Source organism: Mobula birostris, chromosome 22 (genome assembly GCF_030028105.1).
Source record: "Mobula birostris isolate sMobBir1 chromosome 22, sMobBir1.hap1, whole genome shotgun sequence".
NCBI lineage: Eukaryota > Metazoa > Chordata > Chondrichthyes > Myliobatiformes > Myliobatidae > Mobula > Mobula birostris.
The window spans coordinates 20706457-20729445 of record NC_092391.1 but is presented as its reverse complement, the minus strand read 5'-3'; the positions used below and the strand labels follow the sequence as shown (position 1 = coordinate 20729445).

Below are 22989 nucleotides of genomic sequence, written 5' to 3'. Positions count from 1 at the left end.
TGACCCATACTTACCATGAAATGATGTCATAGCAATTGCTGAATCATTAAACCAGCCTCCTCAATTTCCTGAGCAGGGGTACAGCAGCTTTTACCTGTACAAGCTTTATCATGCTATTTTTGCATGATTTCTATTTATCAACTCTATTTCCCACATGTTGTATAAATTTAATTCCCTGGTGTATTGGATAAGATTTAAAACACAATTTTGTACAATGGATAGAATCTTGTATGGAAACACCAATTCCCTTGAGTGGAAAATCCTACAAAAATTCGTGGATACGGCCCAGTCCATCACAGGTACAGCCCTCCCCACCACTGAGTACATCCACACGGAGCACTGTTGCAGGAAAGCAGCTTCCATCATCAAGGACTCCCACCACCCAGGCTATGCTCTCTTCTTGCTGCTGCCATTAAGAAGGTACAGGAGCCTCAGGACCCACACCACCAAGTTCAGGAACAGTAATTACCCCTCAACCCCTTGAACCAGAGGGGGTAACTTTACTCAACTTCACTTGTCCCATCACTAAACTGTTCCCACAACTTATGGACTCACTTTGAAAGATTCTTCATCTCCAGTTCTCAATAGTTATGTTAATTTATTTAATATTATTCTTTCTGTATTTGCACAGTTTGTTGTCTTTTGCACACTGGTTATCCACCCTATTGTTGCAATTTTTCATTAATTCTATTATGGTTGTTGGATTTAATGAGTATGCCAGTAAGAAACTGTATTTCAGGGTTGTATATGGTGACATATATGTACCTTGACAGTAGGTTTACTTTTAACTTTGATGGGAAGAAAAACAAGAGAGCAAAGGAACATAATTTTCATATTAGAATCACGTTGTCTGTAAAATAAATTATGAACTTAAAATCAAGACGAGTGGAAATCTTTCACTTACTTATGAAACTCTGGCGTCTGGGATAAGTGGAGCTTTCAACTGATAAGGAGTATTTGATTATCTATCAAGGAATATGAAAATGAGGGAGAAAACTGACTTGATCTCCAGGTTAGCCAATGACTTGATTGAATTGTAGATCAGACTGAAGGTGCCGGATGCTTTCCCCCTTCCTTTTACTTTTTCTTTTGATTCAATATGCACCTCTCATCTGTTTTATTGTAAATGAGGGCTAATACTGCAGGTTAATACTTTCCTGTATCTTCTTACAACATTGAAGGAGGCCCTTTGGCTAAATGCCAGCTCACAGGGCATTCTCACGTTGAACTTTGTGAAGTTCCTTTTCTGATGTTCACACACTCCAAATCTTACTGCAAAGTCTTTGATGTGTTTCACGAAATTGTTAATTCCAAAGTCTTTTACATGATCCACCAAAATCCAGTCAGTCAGTTATCATCACTCACTCTTCTCATGTTTCAACTGGGTATCAGATCAGAAAGTGATTTCCATCTGATTGAGTCAGTTAATTTGAAAATCCAAATGCACCACCTTTTCAAGAGATGTGCAATAAACACTGACCAGAAACCAATGCCCGCCAAAACACAAAGCTCACCAAGTAACGAATCAGGGTTGTGTGTTATAGGGTGAATATTGTGGCTACAGAGCAGAGATGGTGAGGTAATTCACCTGTTAAAGGAAGACTAGTGTCTACACTGCTGTAAAACTGTGATTATTTTATGCCCATAATGTATTTATAACTATCATCTGATCACTGCATTCATCCGGAGAAATTACCCTCCTTTATTGCGAGAGTTGTGTATTTTCAGTCTTCACTTCAGTTTCCCATGCACTTTAGAAATTGGGCTTTTTTTCCATTGGGTAAATAGGGTTTAATGCACAAAGACTAAAGAGAGATTAGCTTCATTTGTCATATGTACATTGAAACATATAGTGAAATGCATCATTTTGTGTCAAAGACCATCACAGTTCAAGAATTGTGCTGGGGCCGGCCTGCAAGTGCTTCCGCTCTTCTGGCACCAATATAGCATGCCCACTACTCTCTAATCCTTGGAACGTGGGAGGAAACCGGAGTACCCGCAGGAAACCAACATGGTCACGAGGAGAGTGTACAAACTCCTTACAGTGGGAATTAAACACTGATAGGTGATCACTGGTGCTGTAAAGCGATTGCACTAACCATTATGCTACCATGCTGCCCCAATAAACTGTTAGCTCTGAATCCATCACACCACCAACTCACTGACTGGCACAGTAGATGAAGCAAGCATTCTGAATGTAGAGCTGGTCTGGCTTCTAGAGGGACAGTTCATTTTGTTTGAACATCACCTCCTATACGCAAGAAGTTTTTTGTATCTTTGCCTGCACAGTTGATATTTTATTCTGATTTGAAGCACAGTGTGGAAAGACATTTATCTCCATCCTCCCTTTATTTGCCCTTTGACAGCGATATCTGAGAGTCTTAAGATTTTGATAATATTGGTAAACACTCAGTGGATATATTTTTGAAGAAAAGTATTATGCTGAGGCTGATCTTTGTGCCACGTATTTACACTGTATAGATATGGAGTGTTACATATGTGTACTACCTTGGTTAACATCTGTTGCGAGAATAATCAGCAGCATTAGTATATTCAGGCATGTATTGAATTTAATATGGATTCTCAATATTCCTGGATTTCAGTGCTTTAAAAGGGATAGAGAGGGCGGAAAAAGGGGAGGAGGGGTGGCATTACTGGTCAGGGATACTATTACAGCTACAGAAAGGGTGGGTAATGTAGCAGGATCCTCTTTTGAGTCAATACGGGTGGAAGTCAGGAACAGGAAGGGAGCAGTTACTCTACTGGGGGTATTCTATAGGCCCCTGGTAGCAGCAGAGATACAGAGGAGCAGATTGGGAGGCAGATTTTGGAAAGGTGCAAAAATAACAGGGTTGTTATCATGGGTGACTTTAACTTCCCTAATATTGATTGGCACCTGATTAGTTCCAAGGGTTTAGATGGGGCAGAATTTGTTAAATGTGTCCAGGACAGATTCCTGTCACAGTATGTGGACAGGCCGACCAGGGGGAATGCCATACTAGATCTAGTACTAGGTAATGAACCGGGTCAGGTCACAGATCTCTCAGTGGGTGAGCATCTGGGGGACAGTGACCACCGCTCCCTGGCCTTTAGCATTATCATGGAAAAGGATAGAATCAGAGAGGACAGGAAAATTTTTAATTAGGGAAAGGCGAATTATGAGGCTATAAGGCTATAACTTGCGGGTGTGAATTGGGATGATGTTTTTGCAGGGAAATGTACTATGGACATGTGGTCGATGTTTAGAGATCTCTTGTGGGATGTTAGGGATAAATTTGTCCCAGTGAGGAAGATAAAGAATGGTAGGGTGAAGGAATCATGGGTGACAAGTGAGGTGGAAAATCTAGTCAGGTGGAAGAAGGCAGCATACATGAGGTTTAGGAAGCAAGGATTAGATGGGTCTATTGAGGAATATAGGGAAGCAAGAAAGGAGTTTAAGAAGGGGCTGAGAAGAGCAAGAAGGGGGCATGAGAAGGCCTTGGCGAGCAGGGTAAAGGAAAACCCCAGGGCATTCTTCAATTATGTGAAGAAAAAAAGGATGACAGGAGTGAAGGTAGGACTGATTAGAGATAAAGGTGGGAAGATGTGCCTGGAGGCTGTGGAAGTGAGCGAGGTCCTCAATGAATACTTCTCTTCGGTATTCACCAATGAGAGGGAACTTGATGATGGTGAGGACAATATGAGTGAGGTTGATGTTCTGGAGCATGTTGATATTAAGGGAGAGGAGATGTTGGAGTTGTTAAAATACATTAGGACAGTTAAGTCCCCAGGGCTTGATGGAATATTCCCCAGGCTGCTCCACGAGGCAAGAGAAGAGATTGCTGAGCCTCTGGTTAGGATCTTTATGTCCTCATTGTCCACGGGAATGGTACCGGAGGATTGGAGGGAGGTGAATGTTGTCCCCTTGTTCAAAAAAGGTAGTAGGGATAGTCCGGGTAATTATAGACCAGTGAGTCTTACGTCTGTGGTGGGAAAGCTGTTGGAAAAGATTCTTCGAGATAGGATCTATAGGCATTTAGAGAATCATGGTCTGATCAGGGACAGTCAGCATGGCTTTGTGAAGGGCAGATCGTGTCTAACAAGCCGGATAGAGTTCTTTGAGGAGGTGACCAGGCATATAGATGAGGGTAGTGCAGTGGATGTGATACTAAAGGCATTTGACAAGGTTCCACACGGTAGGCTTATTCAGAACGTTAGAAGGCATGGGATCCAGGGAAGTTTGGCCAGGTGGATTCAGAATTGGCTTGCCTGCAGAAGGTAGAGGGTGGTGGTGGAGGGAGTACATTCAGATTGGAGGATTGTGACTAGTGGTGTCCCACAAGGATCTGTTCTGGGACCTCTACTTTTCGTGATTTTTATTAACGACCTGCAGGTGGGGGTAGAAGGGTGGGTTGGCAAGTTTGCAAATGACACAAAGGTTAGTGGTGTTGTAGATAGCGTAGAGGATTGTCAAAGATTGCAGAGAGACATTGATAGGATGCAGAAGTGGGCTGAGAAGTGGCAGATGGAGTTCAACCCGGAGAAGTGTGAGGTGGTACACTTTGGAAGGACAAACTCCAAGGCAGAGTACAAAGTAAATGGCAGGATACTTGGTAGTGTGGAGAAGCAGAGGGATCTCGGGGTACATATCCACAGATCCCTGAAAGTTGCCTCACAGGTGGATAGGGTAGTTAAGAAAGCTTATGGGGTGTTAGCTTTCATAAATCGAGGGATAGAGTTTAAGAGTCGCGATGTAATGATGCAGCTCTATAAAACTCTGGTTAGGCCACACTTGGAGTACTGTGTCCAGTTCTGGTCACCTCACTATAGGAAGGATGTGGAAGCATTGGAAAGAGTACAGAGGAGATTTACCAGGATGCTGCCTGGTTTAGAAAGTATGCATTATGATCAGAGATTAAGGGAGCTAGGGCTTTACTCTTTGGAGAGAAGGAGGATGAGAGGAGACATGATAGAGGTGTACAAGATAATAAGAGGAATAGATAGAGTGGATAGACAGCACCTCTTCCCCAGGGCACCACTGCTCAATACAAGAGGACATGGCTTTAAGGTAAGGGGTGGGAAGTTCAAGGGGGATATTAGAGGAAGGTTTTTTACTCAGAGAGTGGTTGGTGCGTGGAATGCACTGCCTGAGACAGTGGTGGAGACAGATACACTAGTGAAGTTTAAGAGACTACTGGACAGGTATATGGAGGAATTTAAGGTGGGGGCTTATATGGGAGGCAGGGTTTGAGGGTCGGCACAACATTGTGGGCTGAAGGCCTATACTGTGCTGTACTATTCTATGTTTACTTGACTCTCCACAGTTTCACAAAAAAAAAGAGATCTCATTAAAACCTTTGAAGAAAGCTTCTGTTTTGGGTGATTTTTGATAAGTAGTTTAGGTCACTGCATTGTTGTGAGCAGACGCACAATGAGGGCAGTAGAACTGTCACCAAGTTAATATTCCCTAGAGATCACACAGGGTCTCTCTCCCTTTTGTTTCAGGGACAAATAGATGCTGCATTGATATGGCAACTCAGCTTACTTGGCTCTCATGAGATCTTGATCTTTCAAAGCAGATCCCTGCAGGTAAATGACCCGCTGGGACCAGAGAGGAATCTGTAACACTCGGCGCACCTGCAGGTCCATCTCAGTTGGGCAGAGGATGACAACATAGTAATCCTGCAACATAAAGGAGATAAACTACAGAATATGCTAAAACAGGATTAAATGAGCACAGATTAACATTGCAATTAGATCGGATATAACATAACTTTAAACAATAATCTTCCATTATTACTCATTTAAATATAAAATCTATTAACTATATTTACAGAGGTGGGCATCACAAAAGTGCCCCAAGTGACGGTTACCCCATTGCATCACGGAGGCAGTTCAAAACAGATTCACTCATCTAATTCCTGAGAAGGGAGGTTTGTCCTATCATGAACAGCCAAAGGAATAATGTCTCTATATTTTGAAGTTCAGAAGAATGAAGGTGATCATACCAAATGAAACACACAAGTAGGAGTGGCTGGGTAGATGTTGAGATGTTTCCAATGGAGTATCTCAAATTGTGGCAGAAAGTGGTGAATCTCTGAAATTCTGTACCCGAGAGTCAAAGTCAAAGTTGAAATTAATATTGTATGCATAGATGCAATGAAAAACTTACTTGCAGCAGCATCACAGGCACATAGCAGCATATAAGCAGCATTCACAAGAAAAAAAAATTAAACATAAATTATACACTATTTTTACAATAAAGAACACAATCAGAACATAATAAAACAAGTTCAATTTTGTGCAAAATGATCAGTGTTACTATACTGAGGTAGTTATTAGGATTGTGTCAGCTGGTTTAAGAACTGGATGGTTGAAGAAGGTAGCTGTTTTTGAACCTGGTGATGTAGGACTTTAGGTTTCTGTACCTCCGGTACAATTGGAGCTGCAGGATGGCGTACCCTGAATGGTGTGGATCTCTGATGACGGATTTTGCCTCCTGTACACAATACCTAATGAGTTGTGGAGGTTAGATCATTAGCGATATTTAAAGTAGATTAATATTTGAAAGATTAGGGAATTAAGGACCACAGGGGTACTGACGCAGAAAATAATTTGAGGCTTGCCACAGATCAGCATGATTGTATTGAAAGACAGGGCAGGCTGAGAGGCCGAGTCTAGCTCCTGTTTTCTCTTTAAGTGCAGTCTTGTTCTCTGTTGCAGCTAGAAGCAACTTTGAATAAATTAAAGAGCAATTTACTCATTTAAAGCTGTGCATTGCCTCCATGCTCAGAGACCTCCACTTCCCAGAATTACAACATGTTCATCCTTGTTATCAAATTCACCATGACATCTGCCACTTATGCATCTCCACCTCTATAACCTCTGTTGGCTCAACAACCTTTTAAGGTTACCGTAAATCAACAATCTTTAATTTTCATCATTCCACCTGTGAAGTTACTCCTTAAATGTCTATGCCCCTTCAACCTTCATTAAACTGTAGTTTACAATTTGCACCTTTGACCAAACACATTTGCTTATTGTCCCAATTTTAGTTCTGTGTATCAAATCGTATTTGATATCGCTCTTGTAAATTAACTTGGGATTTACTTCATTCAACAATGTATTTACATGCAAATTGCTCTCGTTAACATCCCTGAACAGAAATGCTATACAATTAAGAAGGAAATAGTCACATTAGAAGGCAGCAAAACACAAGGAAGCTGAACGTTTTCTGTGGTGCCTCAGCATGAGCCTCGAGGATAAAGGCTGAGTTTTGCTTTATATCTAATTTCATACGGAGATCACAGCTTGTTTTCTATCACTAGAGGACTCTGGACTACTCTCAAAATTAAACTGGGAGTTTCACTCTCAATAACCATTTCAAAAATCAAACACTTAAAATTATCTGAAAATCCAATTGTTAGGTTTTTCATCTATTTATGTAAAGGTCCTTTCTCTTGGGAGATATTTGTTAACTTCAATCTTTTTCCTCTCTTGCTGCTTTTGTGGTTCTCTGCTGCTGTACTCAGCCTTTTGACAAATCCAGTTCTGAAAATGGTTAAGGAAGAAAATGTAGAATCATCTGAAAATAAACCTACGTCATTGAAATCTATTTCTGGAACAAATGCTGAAGCTGGAATTGTTCTGTTAAAAGGAAAACAAATTTTCAGTAGTAAATGTTGCATAAAAATCAGCTCATAAAGGAAGAAAGGCTTGAACTCATACAATAACTTTCATGTCTTTATTAAGAAATCTCAAAGTGCTTTACCTCATATTTACAGTGAGAGTGAACAAGGCTATTGGCTATTGGATCCTTACCAACTCACAGTGGAGCAAACCTATTAAGTCCCATTTCCTTCTCCTTAATTCCCTATACACTTGCAACTTATTTTCTCTTTAAAATGCAGATCAGCTCTCCTTTCCTTTGCCCATAACGTACAGATGTCATCCACAGGTCATGAATGCCTGACTTGTATAGAGTCCATACATTTGAAGGAGCATTAGGAAGATCAACGGGATGGATTTTGTCAGCTACTGTGGGGTTGCAGGCATCTTCACTCACCTAGGATCTCATTTTGTGGCTGCATTTTTTATCTGTAAATTGGTCAATTTATGAACAGTTCACAGGAATGGAAGCCTGCTGAAATCTGGGGACAACCCGTAACAGGGATAAATTACAACTAGCATTTAACTTTCCAGATTCATCTTTGGGATGTGTGAGGAAAGCAGAAAGATTGTTTTTTTTCTAATTAAGTTTTTATGTATTTTTAAATGAATAATTTTTACTGCTTTCAATAATTCTTAATATATTTTGTCAGTCAGTTAAGCTGGGGAGCATGTTGAAGCCAGCGGTCAAGGATTTTTCAGCAGCTTTGTAGCTGTAGCTTGCTCAGGTACCACACAGGATGTTGTTTATATTGCAGAATCTTCTGCTACCCCAATGGATGCTCAGACACTTACTGTAAGTAATTTCACCTCAGCAGAACTGCACAAAGCAATTGTGTTCTATTGGACACCGATGCAAGCCCAGGTGATTCAGCTCCAATGATAAATCCTGGGCTACACAGTTGCAGTGAAAGCCATTGCCTATTTTTACCTGAAGCCTAGGATGAGCATAAAATTCATTGAGGAAATCCATCAGCAGGTCGATTTTTAAGGAGCTGACACAGAGGACAACATGTTTCTCTGTCTGCGCTCGATGCCGACTGTAATTCCCACCAGACTTCTGCCTTTCCATCCACAAGTAAACAAGCTCTTCAAACTGTGAAGAGAAAAATACTCCAAGTGACTAAGTTAGTCCTTCACTAAGCTTATCAGTGACATGAATTAGATGAAGCAATGCATTGTCTAAACAGTCACCAAACATATTAGCATTTCCCTGTACAGTAATGTCACCTTTGATTCACTTTCATGTAGGATTTTATAAGATTTGCTTATGTTGATAAAAAAAAGCTTGAGGGAAATGCAAGGAATTGACAATTTAAGAAGCCAGCTGCAGCTACTTTAAGTGAAAGAACATAAAGCAGTATAACACAGTAACAGGCCCTTTGGCTCATAATGTTATTCCAGACCAATTAAATTAGTAATCAAATGGACAACTAAACTAATCTCTTCTGCCTACACAATGTCCACTTTCTCCCATTTTCCTCACATTCATGTGCCTATCTAAACATCTCTTAAGAATCCCTGATGTATCTGCCTCTGTCACCACTCCAGGCAGCACATTAGGCACCCACCACTCTCCGTGTAAAAAAAAAGTTGCCTGTCACATCTCCTTTGAAATGACCCTCCTCACCTTAAATACATGCCCTCTGGTATTAGATATTTCAACTGTGGAAAAAAGATGCTGTCTGTCTACTCTGTCTATGCCTCTCATAACCTTCTATCAGATCTCCCCTCAGTTTCCACCACTACAGAGAAAACAACCCAAGTTTGTCCAACCTCTCATTTTAGCACATGCCCTCTAATCCAGGTAGCATCCTGGTAAATCTCCTCTGCACTCTCTCCAAGGCCCCGGCATCATTCCAATAATGGAACAGCCAGAACTGTATGCAATATCCAGATGGGGCTTTACTAGAGTTTAATAAAGCTGCAACATAACCTCTTGAACTCAATGTCTTGACTAATAAAGGCAAGTATGTCATATGCCTTCTTAAACACCCTATCAACATGTCATTAACCTATGACAGAATTTAGTTTTATCTATTCAAAGAAATCAGATGAATGCAAGCAAAAATTTGATTTCAAAAACTGGCTTGACGTCACTAAAAAAATCTATCTCTTCATATTAATATTTGTCGTTTGCATAGAGAATTGCAGATTTAAGTTGGTGATGTGAGAATATCCCATACCAGTATTAACCAGCTTTAAAGGATTTTATAATTTCTATGTTCTCCAGATTTTGTCTTCACTTTCCTAATTTCTCCGTGACATTTGATTTCAAAGCTTCAATTGATTGCTTCAATCGGGTTTCATAGTTCTGGGTACTGATGATCAAAATATGATCTGTAAAATGAAACTCTCTTTATGAATTGCAAGAGGAAGTTCCTTTCAAGATCTGGATCTATTTCTCTGACCTTCATTTAATCAGGCATTTAACTTGTGATTCAATGATTTGACTAAAAATTTTTTAAATCAATACCGTCAATGAAATCCACTGCAAATCTATAGATTATGTAAAAGTCAACATCCTCCAGGCAAAAATGAAATATATTACACTAGACCAATGTAAACCTTCTGTTTTCTGTAGTAATGGCTTTGGGTTAATGCCACATTAACTCCAGGTACAGATTTAATGGGAATTCACCAGTGATTACTTAGAAATTGCATCCTGAGCACAGGATTATTGCATTAAATATATATCGTAATTCCTTAAGAATACAGGTCTGTTTTTTATAGAATTTGATACAAATATAAATATCTAGATATTCTAAGACACACTCCGGTCCAGAAGGTGGCAGTAATGCACCTTAAAGCTGTTTGCCAGCTGCCATAAAACCTCAGAAGAAGAAATTGCAACCTAGTAGACCAACCCCTGTGCAGTAAGCAGATATGAAACATTTCCAATATTTGTCCACTTACATGAAACAAGAGCTATAGAAGCTTTCTTTGTAACCTAAGGCAGCCTACCAATGATAAGAATCTGAGATTGATACCAATGGAAAAGGTTGGGCAAGGTATGAGGAGATAATAGAAAGTGGGATGATTGACAAAGAAACAATAGGGAGCTGGCAATCTCCTTGATCACTGTGGTAAAGTTGCCAGGTGCACTCAGCCAGCCACCAGCGACCCTTTTAAGTCATAAAATTTAAAAGTTAACTCCTAAATAGTTCTGAGGCACAAGAGATTCTGCAGATGCTGGAAACCTTGAACAGCACACCATTATTGCTGGAGAAATTCAGCAAGTCAGGCAGCATCTATGAGGGAAGTAAGTTGTTAAGGTTTTGGGCTAAGACCTTTCATCAGGACTAGGGACCTTTGCAAGAGTTACTGATTAGGCAAGATGGAGACCATATTCATGACGTGTGTGTTATTTTCAAGGAAGTCTGAAGTGATTTTCTAACAGGCAACCAGATCATTGCCATGTGTAAATCTCAACACTGTTATCTTTGTCTTTGCTAAACAATTCTTAGTGTGTAGTGCACACAACTGAATGCACTGGCACCCTTTCCAAAGTGTCAGTGGAATTCTGGGTAATTGAGATCCTCACCAAGAACGTACAGTGCCTTGTAAAAGCATTCGTTCCCAACCATTTGTTCACATAAATGAGTACTTCAATCAAGGATATTGATCAATTTAACTGAGAATTTTTACTTAGGAATCACATGCTTGTTTTTTCCACAGTAAAGCCCCAAAAAACAGGGAAAATTGTAAAGTATGATCAACTAAAAATTCAAAAACTGAAATGCCAGCAGTTCAAAAGCACTCATCCCTCTTTGCTCAGCACTTAGCTGAACCGCCTCTCATAGCTGTTACAGCCAGTGGTCTTTTGGGATAAGTCTCTACGAGCTTTACACAACATGATGGAGCAAGATTTACCCATTCCTCCTTGGAAACTTGCTCAAGCTAAAGGCTGATTTATACTTGTGCATACTAGCTTGCGCCGTAGCCTACGTAAGTGGGCTACACCGTTGTCAGCATTTATACTTGTGCGTTGGTGTGTTTGCGTCGCTCTGCAATTCGGGCACATACACGCATGTGCACGCACCTGCCCATGCATGGCTTCATGGTCATGGTAGTCTTTCTGGGGTAAACAAGCTTAAAGCGAGCATCTTTTTTCGTAAAAGCAAAATGTGCCCTTCATAATTTCGGAGGTCTGTAAAGCTTTATGGAAAGCATTGCAGCCAGAGTTCCTTCCCTGCCCTTCAGTCGCCCAATGGGAAGCTATTGCAGCATAGGAGGAAATGCAATGCTACCAAGCGGACCAATCACAGTTGTTGCGGTCTGCGTTGCCGCGACGTGTAGTTACATTTTGGGAGAGGTGCGCGTCAGGCTATGGTGTAGATTTGACGTACAAGTATAAATCAGCCTTAAGTCAGGTGAGTTAGGGAGCAGCAGTGGACAGCAATATTTATGTCTTGCCAGAGATGTTCGATCTGAGTGGGCCACTCAAAGAACATTAATTTTCTACATTTGAAACCACTTGGTGGTTGCTCTGGCAGTGTGCTTTGGGACATTGCCCTACTAAAAGACAAACTTCCTGCACAGTTTGATCTTCTGGTAGAGGCTTGCAGGTTTTTATCCAAGATCTTTATGTATTTAGCAGCATTCATCTTCCCATCAATCCTGACCAGATTTCCAGTCCCTGTTGCTGAAAAGCATCCCCATAGAATGATGCTACTTCCACCATACTTTACAGTACGGATAGTGTTACCTGGGTGATGCACAGTATTAGATTTATCCCACATGTACTGCTTAATGTTGAGGCCAAAAAGTTCTACTTTAGTCTCATCTGACCACAAGACCTTCTTCCGTGTCTTTACAGTATCTTCTAAGTGACACTTTGCCAAGTCTTTACAGGCAAGGAAATATTCTTTCACCCATACTTTTACAAGGCACTGTATTCTCACCAATTCTCTACACATCATGTTCCCAATCTAACTTACTTATTTTTGGGAACTTCCTGCTGAGATATTGAAGTTGACTGGGAACTCATTCTCAGCAGGAGAAAAATACAATATTGAGATTGCCATTAATGAAACTAGGATGGAACACTGCCTCACTTTTCTTAAATGATGCCTGAAAGGCTGTTTTCATGAAAGTAGCTTGCTGCTCATCCTGTAGAAAACACTCAACTGAAACATTGATATGATCAGTAAAATAGACAATAGCAAACACATAAACAATCAAGTAGTTACAACTAGCAACATACCTGGAGAGGCAATACTACCAAAGCCACACATATCATTATGACAACAAGGAGCTGTGAAGGCCAAATATGAGGTGTCACATCACCAAATCCAACTGTAGAGAAGGTGACAATGCAGAAGTAAAGGGAATTGAAGAATGAGAGATTGTCTCCTGCTCTCTCCAAATGCTGGATTCCGCACGCTCTGGAATATCAATGGAATCGTTACAGGTTAGCATCTTGACTATACAACATCTTAATTTTCTGATGAGAATAACAGCAAAGCTTAAATGAAGGAAAGTTTACAATCTCTGAAATAGTCATGTACAAATAAAATTGTAAAACTGGAAGCTGTTATAAGACTCGAGCGATTTTCCAGATGCTGGAAACCCAGAATAACACTTACAAAATGCTGGCAGAATTTAGCAAGTCAAACAGCAGCTATGGAAAGGAATAAACACTCAACGTATCAGGCTGAGACCCTTCAATGAGACTGGAAAGGAAGGGGCAAGAAGCCTCTATTGCCACAATGAGGCCACCCTCAGGTTAGAGGAACAACACCTCATATTCCGTCTGGGTAGCCTCCAACCTGATGGCATGAACATCAATTCTAGATTATTCCTTTTCTTTTCCTTACCTGCCTATCACCCACCCCGATGCCCCTCCTCTTTCCCTTTCTCCCTTCTATCAGATTCCTTCTCCTTCAGTGTTTTACCTTTTCTACCCATCACCTCCCAGCTTCTCACTTTATCCTGTCCCCACCCACCTGGATTCACCTATCACCTTGTTTCTTTTCCTTCCCCTCTACCCATCTTCTTATTCTGGTTTCTTTCCCCCTTCCTTTCCAGCTGCTACAAGGAATGTCCTATACCATTACAGGTAGTACAACTGAGTTTTCACTCTCAGACCCTGCAATGAATTCACTGCATGCTTTAAACCTAATGTACAGATGTTCCCCGATTTACAAAATTTTGCTACAATATCAGTAACTCTATAGCTCTGATATCCTTGATTTATGATTCTATTTTTTATCATAAATTGTGTGGCACTGACTGTTTACCGTATCAAAACACCCATGGTTTACTCCATCTTTGTGAAAAATGAAAGCTTGCTTAATGTTATATTTTTCACAAATGCTTGCCTATTGTAAAACGAGGTATAATTGTACTTGCCTTCTTGGTTCACACATAAAACTGTTATTAAGGTCTATTTGTACTTTTAGGAGCTTGTAAACATTTGATAGTGTGATGATTGACACGCTCCCCTGCCTTGAAAAATTATTTTTATACCCATGGTGTACAGACTCTCACAAAAAGTTGGAGAAATTGATTTTCAAACATTGTTCCCATTTTCTTTTAACTGACTCCATTAATCCAGGCATGTTTCCAAATCCATATGTTACTAGTTGTATGCCATTTAAATACTTTATATACTTACTGTTTTATACTTTCTCATTTGGGCTCTGCGTCTCAGTGAGACCACTGCAATTTTATTTCCCTACTGAGGCTTTCTGTTCAGATACCATAGATTCCCTGCAGAGAGCACTGCACTGAAAAAGACACCAGTTTAAAGGAAATCTCTTCTGACAAACCCATAAAGCTCTGTGGGTAGCTGTCAGCAAGTTAAATGCCAAATGCCATTTCTTTACTGCTGAGTGCAAAATTTGGGACAATTTTATTGTTACTGCTTAGTGAAATGACTTTTGAGTCATTTCTTTTCTACTCCTTTGATGAGTGCAGTTACACTCATGTCCATAGGTCACCACGCTGGCTATTCTGATGCACAAGACAGGGGCCTAGAAATAGGTTTACATGAAGCTCAAAAACAAACAGTATTGCAAAGATTTTACATCAATAAAATAAGCAAGACCAACAACACCCTGGCAAAGCTACTGATCCAGCTAGAGACCACCGCGCCAGAACTGCTTCTTAAACTCCGGACCGCACCTGGACCCGACCAGCGAGGCCCACCACGTTCCCGAAGACTGCGGTCTGCTACCGTGCTGGAGTGCTTGGAGGCACGGCCCATTCCGACCAGCACCTCTCCGCAGCAGACGACCACACAAAAGTGACGGCGAAGACCTCAAGGTGCCCCAGACGCTTCCCTGGAGCGACCACCGTAAAGCCCTGTTGGTGGCCATCCACAGCTGCCGGAAGTGAGGCCTCCGCCGCCGACCTTGGAAATCGAGCCTGAGGCTCGGCTGGAGAGGAAGCCTCTGCAACAGTGACTCCGCTCCGGGACCTGACCCAATCGACAGCCCAGGCCCCCGGCAGCTGGAAGTGGCAGTGGCGCCTCCCCCATTACTCGGCCCGACCCAAAGCGTCTGACGACACGACCCACCTATCGATCCCTGCGGGATGCGTCCACCAACCTCAAAGAGCTGACAACACACTGCATCAATGGAAACCTGGAAAGATGCACTATTTACCGAGGAAGCATGGGAAAAGAGCTGGGCTGCTGGTCAGATTGAAGCTGAGGGGCTTCAGGGTCCCTATGCCCACCATCCTACTAGCTAACGTGCAAGCCATAGAGAACAAGGTGGATGATCTTAAAGGGAGACTCACCTACTGCAGGGAGATGCAAAACTGCTGTGTATTCTGTTTCACCGAGACCTGGCTCTCCCCGCCAACCCCGACTGTGCCAGCTGACCAGAGAGATTTTCAATCCATCCAATGGCCCGCACGGCATCTTTGGGTAAGACGAGGGGAGGTGGTGTCTGCCTACTGATCAACATTGCGTGGTGCTCGGACACAGTGGCACTGACAAGCTCCTGCAGCCCGGACCTGGAACACCTGTCGGTGAAGTGTTGTCCCTACTATCTGCCACGGGAATTCACCTCGGTCATACTGACAGCGGTCTACATTCCCCCCAGGCGGACGTGGAGGGTGCTCTGAACATACTGTATGCCAACATCAGTGAACTTGAGACCAGGTATCCAGAGGCTTTGCTCATTACATCCGGGGACTTTAACCAGGCCAACCTCAGAAAGTTATACCAACATGTCTCTTACCCCACTAGAGGTCCGAGTATACTTGACCATTGCTACACAGCAGTCAAGGATGCCTACCATTCCGTCCCACGACCTCACTTTGGAAAATTGGACCATCAGGCCGTACTCCTCCTCCCGGCTTACAAACAGAAACTGAAGCAGGAGGTCACAGTGTCAAAAGTAGTGTCACGTTGGACGGAGGAAACTGATGAGGTCCTCTGTGACTGCTTTGAATCGGTGGACTGGTTAGTATTCAAGGACTCGGCAGCTAACTTCGATGAGTATGCCTCAGCTGTCACGGACTTTATTTGGAATTGCACGGATGACTGTGTGTCTCACAAGACAATCCAGGTATTCCCTAACCAGAAACCTTGGATGAATTATGAGGTCAAGTCCCTTTTAAAGGCTAGAGCTGCGGCTTTTAGGTCCGGGGATACCAGTCGCTACACGGAATCCAAGCGTGAACTTCGGAAAGCCATTAAGGGCGCCAAGAGGCAATATTGAGCCAAGTTGGAAGCCCAGGCTAACCAGAGGGATGCCAGTAGACTATGGCAGGGTCTACATGTGATCACTGGGCGCAAAGGCTGGGAATATCAATAACTGTGGCGCTTCTCTTCCTGACGAACTAAACATATTCTACGCAAGATTCAAACAGAAGATGAGCGTCCCGCTCCCTCCGGATGAACCGGACCTGGTGGCATCGAGATTCATCGCCACCAAGGAGGACATTAGAAGGGCCTTCCTGAAGATAAATCCAAGGAAGGCGACGGGCCCAGATGGCGTCCCAGGACGGGTTCTCCAGACCTGTGCAAGCGAGCTAGCTGGAGTGTTTGCTGACATCTTCAACTGCTCCTTGCTTCAGTCTAAGATCCCCTCGTGTTTTAAGAAGGCAACGATAATCCCAGTGCCGAAGAAGAGCAAGGTGGCATGCCTGAATGACTATTGACCTGTGGCTCTGACATCAATTGCTATGAAGTGCTTCGAGAGATTGGTTATGACACACATCAACCACAGCCTACCGGTCAACCTCGATGCTTTACAATTCGCCTACCGGAGTAACAGGTCAATGGCGATGCCATCTCTCTGGCCCTACATTTCTCCTTAGAACACCTGGAGAATAAAGACGCATATGTAAGGCTCCTTTTCATTGACTACAGCTCTGCCTTTAATACCACCATTCCAAATAAGTTGATTCCTAAACTCCGGAACCTGGGCCTCAGCACTCAGATCTGCAGCTGGATCTTCAACTTCCTCACAGACAGGACCCAGGCTGTAAAAATAGGGGACAAGCTCTCCTCTACAATCACTCTGAGCACCAGTGCCCCACAAGGCTGTGTACTCAGCCCCTTGCTGTACTCACTGTACACCCATGATTGTGTAGCCAAGTTTCCATCAAACTCAATATATAAGTTTGCTGATGACACAACAATTGTAGGCCGTATCTTGGGTAATGATGAGTTTGAGTACAGAGAGGAAATTAAGAACCTGGTGGCATGGTGTGAAGACAATAACCTATCCCTCAACGTCAGCAAGACGAAGGAATTGGTTGTTGACTTCAAAAGGAGTAGCGGACCGCACGACCCAATTTACATCGGTGGTGCGCAAGTGGAACAGGTCAAAAGCTTTAAATTCCTCGGGGTCAATATCACAAATGACCTGACTTGGTCCAACCAAGCAGAGTTCACTGCCAAGAAGGCCCACCAGTGCCTTTACTTCCTGAGAAAACTAAAGAAATTTGGCCTGTCCCCTAAAACCCTCACTAGTTTTTATAGCTGCACCGTAGAAAGCATTCTTCTAGGGTGCATCACAACCTGGTATGGAAGTTGTCCTGTCCAAGACCGAAAGAAGCTGTTGAAGATCGTGAACACGGCACAGCACATCACACAAACCAATCTTCCGTCCTTGGACTCACTTTACACCGCACGCTGTCGGAGCAGTGCTGCCAGGATAATCAAGGACACGACCCACCCAGCCAACATGCTTTTTGTCCCTCTTCCCTCTGGGAGAAGGCTCAGGAGCTTGAAGACTCGTACGGCCAGATTTGGGAACAGCTTCTTTCCAACTGTGATAAGATTGATGAACGGATCCTGACCCAAATCTGGCCCGTACCCACCAAATATCCGGACCTGCCTCTTGGTGTTTTTGCACTACCTTACTTTCCATTTTTCTATTTTCTATTTATGATTTATAATTTAAATTTTTAATATTTACTAATTTTAACTATTTTTAATATTTAATATTTGTAATCCAGGGAGCGGGATGCGCAGAATCAAATATCGCTGTGATGATTGTACATTCTAGTATCAATTGTTTGGCGACAATAAAGTATAAAGTATAAAGTAAACTGAAGAAAGTAAACTGACAGAAGACTTGACACTGAAAGAAATCTATAAGGACAGGAATGCACACTGTCAATGGCAGCACTGCAGACAAATGACTCTCCTAGAAGTCAATACAGAAGTTATGGCGGTGGGGCAGCACGGAAACTTTTGAACCACTGAGCCAGCTCCAGCCTTCAGACTGCATCCATTTTCAAAGATTCAAAGTACATTTATTATCAAAGTTATGTAAGCAGTAAATAACCCTGAGATTCGTCTTCCCACAGACAACCACGAAACAAAGAAAACCATGGAAGCCGTTTAAAGAAAAGCATCAAACCCCCAATGCACAAAAAAAGAACAAATCATGTAAACTGCAAAATAAAGTGAAAAACACTGAATATAAAGCACTGTAACGTTGAATCAGCTTTGTGGGTTTAGCGAGTGAGACAGAAAAACTTACCGTGAATAAGTATATTAATCATTTATTTACAAATAGTAAAAATTCAACCAAACATTCATGTTCCCCAAGATACAGAAACTATAAAGCTGAATATTCGACAAACATACTCAGCTAAAAGCAAACATCCCATCCTGCAGAAACTCATTTCAGGGAGGTAGCACCCCCGCCCCCACAACCCCATATCACCCCCCCCACCCCCCCACCCCCCCCCCCCCGGTCGACTTCCAAGGGTTGATGTAATATTTTGTTTATTGATTTTGTCTAATCTGTAAACCAAGTTGAGGATATGCAGAAAATGTGACATTAAAATATGTACTTATATTTTATGATCATGTTTATTCTATTACAACTTTAAGCAAGTCTACAGAGAGTTTGGTCTCATCACGTAGGACATCAATAGAGTAGCTCCTCAGCAGCTAGCCAGCTAGTTTAAATAACGTTAGCTACACTAATGAATGAATGACACCTGTTAAACTCACCTTTTACAGTCATTTAACCCATCATGGGCAATAGAAAAGTCACTGTTGCAAACAGTGCAGCGAGCAACACTGTCATTATTTTTGAGGTCGACTGTAAAGCCCGCTTACAGAGAAAACTGATAGGTCTACTTAGCACAAAGAGAGACCAATCAGGATGCTCACTCTTGTTCTCCCTCTCAAAAAAAATCAATTTCCGGGATATTGTATAAAATTTCCGGGCATCAGGGAGCCACTATCAATATGCGGGAGACTCCCGGAACTTCCAGGAGAGGTGGGATGTCTGGCTAAAAGTGCGTGCAGAGCATAACTTTCCAATGGTTACTGTATGTGTACCAGTTGCCTTAAACAAAGGAAGAGAGAGCAAGCCCCTTTCATGTGCTGTTTTATACCTGGGATATTTGAAACTGGACACCAGGTGGCTAACCAATGGGAAAAGCAACTGCAGTTTCTAAACTAAACAATCATGATGGAAGTGACTTTTGACAGGCCGAACAAGGCCCGCTCCCACAGGACAAACACTAATCCACTAAGTCATTGAAAGAGTCCAAGCATTTTCAGTCTAGTTCAGTCAGTCCAACCCAGCGCTGTCACTCATTATCTTCAGACTGCAGATAATGATTATTTTTATAATAATCCTACCCTAACTCATTTTATTTTCTCCACACCCATCAACGTTTCCCTAGATCAGGGGCTCACAATCTTTTTTATGCCATGGAATAATACAATTAAGCAAAGGGTCTGTGGACTCTAGGTTAGGAACCACTGCCCTAGATTATATCACTCACAATTGGGGCAAATTATTGCGGCCGAACAATATACCAACCAGCATATTTTGGGATGTGGACATGAAAGGAAACCAGAGTAGATGCAGTCACTGGAGGGACGTGCAAACTCCATACAAGCAGCACTGGAGTTCAGGTTTAAATCTGGTGGGTACCTCTGTAACACCTACAAATGGAAAGTCCCTTCCCTATCTGCTTGAGCCATTCTTGACTTCTGCAATGCAGCAGTGACCAAAGTGTTGTGCAGGACACAGCAAGAGCCAGCCTGCAAGGATCGTAAGGCAAGGTTTTTGTATGAGACAGTGTCCCTGACTTCGACAGCTTTGCAGACACTTCTGTGTGGTTGTGACTTCAGGTCTGCTGTACAAGTATAATAAGCTGGGAATCAAACCCAGTGCTTACTCAACTACATTGTAAGGATACTGTATTAAGCCGCCAAATTAACAGCTCAAATTGACATATATTAGAATCATACGCAGGTTTAATATCACTGATAGATGTGAAATTTGTAGTTTAGTGATAGCAGTACAGTACAATACCTAAAATATACAATAACATATTAAGAAATTATATATAACAAAATAAATATGTTATATAAATATAATATAAATACATAATAATATATAAAATAAATGAAATATGTACTGAAAAAAGAGAACAAAAATAGTGAGGTGGTGTTCATGGGTTGGTTCACTGTCTGTTCAGAATTCTGATGGCGGAGGGGAAGAAGAAGGTTAACTGCAACAGCATTGTCATACTTGAGTAACATTGGTCTAACCAAACAGAAGGCTATGTTAAAAGTAACAGCATCACCAAAGATAAAAAGGCTCTGCTAGGACTTACTGAGGATCTCAATGAATACTCAAATACACTTCATATTTATAGCTACATAGAAAAAATGGTAGGGCATTTTGTTCTCCTCATTTGGTTAATTGCAAACGAGTTACTTCCTTGAAGAAAAGTTGTTATAAATCAACTGATTATACAAAAAAATTGAAACTTATCAGCTCACTTTGTAACATAAATTATATCACTTCCATCAACAATCTTTTTTTCTCTCAAGCAAGCTAAATCTTTACACTGCTCTTATTTTTTTATATCAACTGTTACATTATGATACTTAACCTGCAATAATTATACAGATTCTACAGTTTATCAAAAACTACAGTACAGCTTTGTTAAAGAGCTGATTATCGACTACAAGAGGAAGAAGCTGTTACCAGTCTCAGGGAATCAGAGGTGGAGTTACCATAGCAGTGGCATTATCATATCAGAGGATCTGTCCTGAGATAGTGCATAAGTGCCCTCACAAAGGCAGCATAGAAGAGCCTCTACTTTCTTAGAATTTTGCACAGGTTTGGCATGTCATCAGAAACTTTGACAAACTTCTACAGATGCACAGCAGAGAACATCCTAACTGGTTGCATCACAGCTTGGTATGGAAACACCAATGCCCAGGAATGGAAATGACAACAGAAAGTGGTGGATATGTTCAGTCCATCGAAGGTCTTCCTACCATTCAGCACATTTACATGGAGTGCTGCCGCAAGAAAGCAGTATCAATTGTCAAATCCCCTTACCATCTAGGCCATGCCCTCTTCTTGCTTCTACCATCGGACACAAGGTGCAGAAGCTACAGGTCCCTCACTACCAGGTTCAGTAATAGTTATTACACTACAACCATCAGGCTCCTGAACTGGGATGTATAATTTCACTGACCACAACTCTGAAATGATTGTGCAACATCGAGACCCTCTTTCAAGGACTCATTACAACTCACGTTCTCAGTATTACTGCTTTAAAATTTGCACAATTTGTCTTTTCACATTTGTTGTTTGCTAGTCTTTGTTTATATATAATTTTTTTAGTAAATTTTATTGGGTTTTTTTGATTCATCTGTAAATACCTACAAGAAAATTAATTTTAAGGTAGAAAATGGTAACATATACATACTTTGATAATAACATTTACTTTGAACTGTTAAAGTTGGGACTTGGCTAAAACTGGGCTAGTGGGCTTGCTGGACTCATTTAATTATTTCAACTGATACTCTGTCACACTTTTAATTCACTTTCTTTAAAAGAAAGATATTTCATAGTGGTATCCAAGGGCACCAGAGTGTTGAGTGGAGTGTGGGAATCCCAGGGCTCTCGGTTTTGATGGAATGTGGGGATACCAGGGCCCCCAGGTATTGAGGGTGATGTAGCAATTCCAGAGACTCCGGATGTGAGGGGAATGTGGGAATCCCAGAGCCCCTAGGTGTTGAGGAGAATGTGGCAATCCCACAGCCCCTGGATGTGAAGTAGGTGTGGGAATTTCAGGGTCCTGGGGTGCTGAGGGAAGTATGCAAGTTCCAGGCTCCCCATGAACTGAGGGGAATGTGGTACCCCAGGACCCTGAATTGTTGAGTGAAACACAGGGATCAACACCTGCTGAGTCAGATACCAAACCATCTGTATTTCTGAACCATTATTTAGTTTGTTATTAGTATTTCACGTCTCATCGAAAAACTATCACTGTCACCTTTAAATAAGAATTTAATATAAAAACAAATTATTGAGAGGATTCAATAACAATCTTTGAGAAATGTTATTTGGATTTATCTGAAACAATCCATACCGTCTCATAGAAATGTCAAAATTGCAAACCCAATTATGGGCCATTTGAATCTGTGTAATGACAATTAGAAGAACCTACAGCCAAGACAAATCATTTAAAAGGATAGAAAATTATATTAATCACTCTGAAATGGGTAGTAACTATACAATTACCACCACCTCGCTATTTCCTGTGATGTTAGTGCACTGTAATAAAAAACATCACCAGTAATATCACAGTAATTAACAGTGTCTGTTCTACAAAAGCTTTCTCAGAAGCTGAAATGACGCACATTACTTTAAAAACTGACAGAAGGATATATTCAGATACATCTACTGTATCTGCCCGTACTTATATTGTACCACAAACTTTTTTGTCAAAATGTTTGCATGGCTCCAGGAAACTGTGAAGTGACCTTTGCCATGCTATTGCCAAAGCAGTTGTTCTGCATTGGTCCTCTCACAGCAATAAGACTATTCGTCTCAAGTTTGATGATACTGATTGAGTGAATATTAGTCCAGCACTACACTC

The 22989-nt window shown here is 41.6% G+C and overlaps 1 protein-coding gene across 5 annotated transcripts in view; it reads right to left on the bottom strand.

Annotated features, from left to right (window-relative positions):
- The window catches only part of kcnt1b (potassium sodium-activated channel subfamily T member 1b), a 416707-nt gene that overhangs the window by 114832 nt on the left and 278886 nt on the right, over positions 1-22989 (bottom strand). For all 5 annotated transcript variants that reach the window (XM_072240265.1, XM_072240261.1, XM_072240263.1 and 2 more), the window contains 3 exons: positions 12854-13034; positions 8579-8743; positions 5525-5661 (listed from right to left, as the gene is read on the bottom strand). In XM_072240265.1, coding sequence (XP_072096366.1) covers positions 5525-5661; positions 8579-8743; positions 12854-13034 — 483 coding nt within the window. The remainder of the gene's footprint in view (positions 1-5524; positions 5662-8578; positions 8744-12853; positions 13035-22989) is intronic.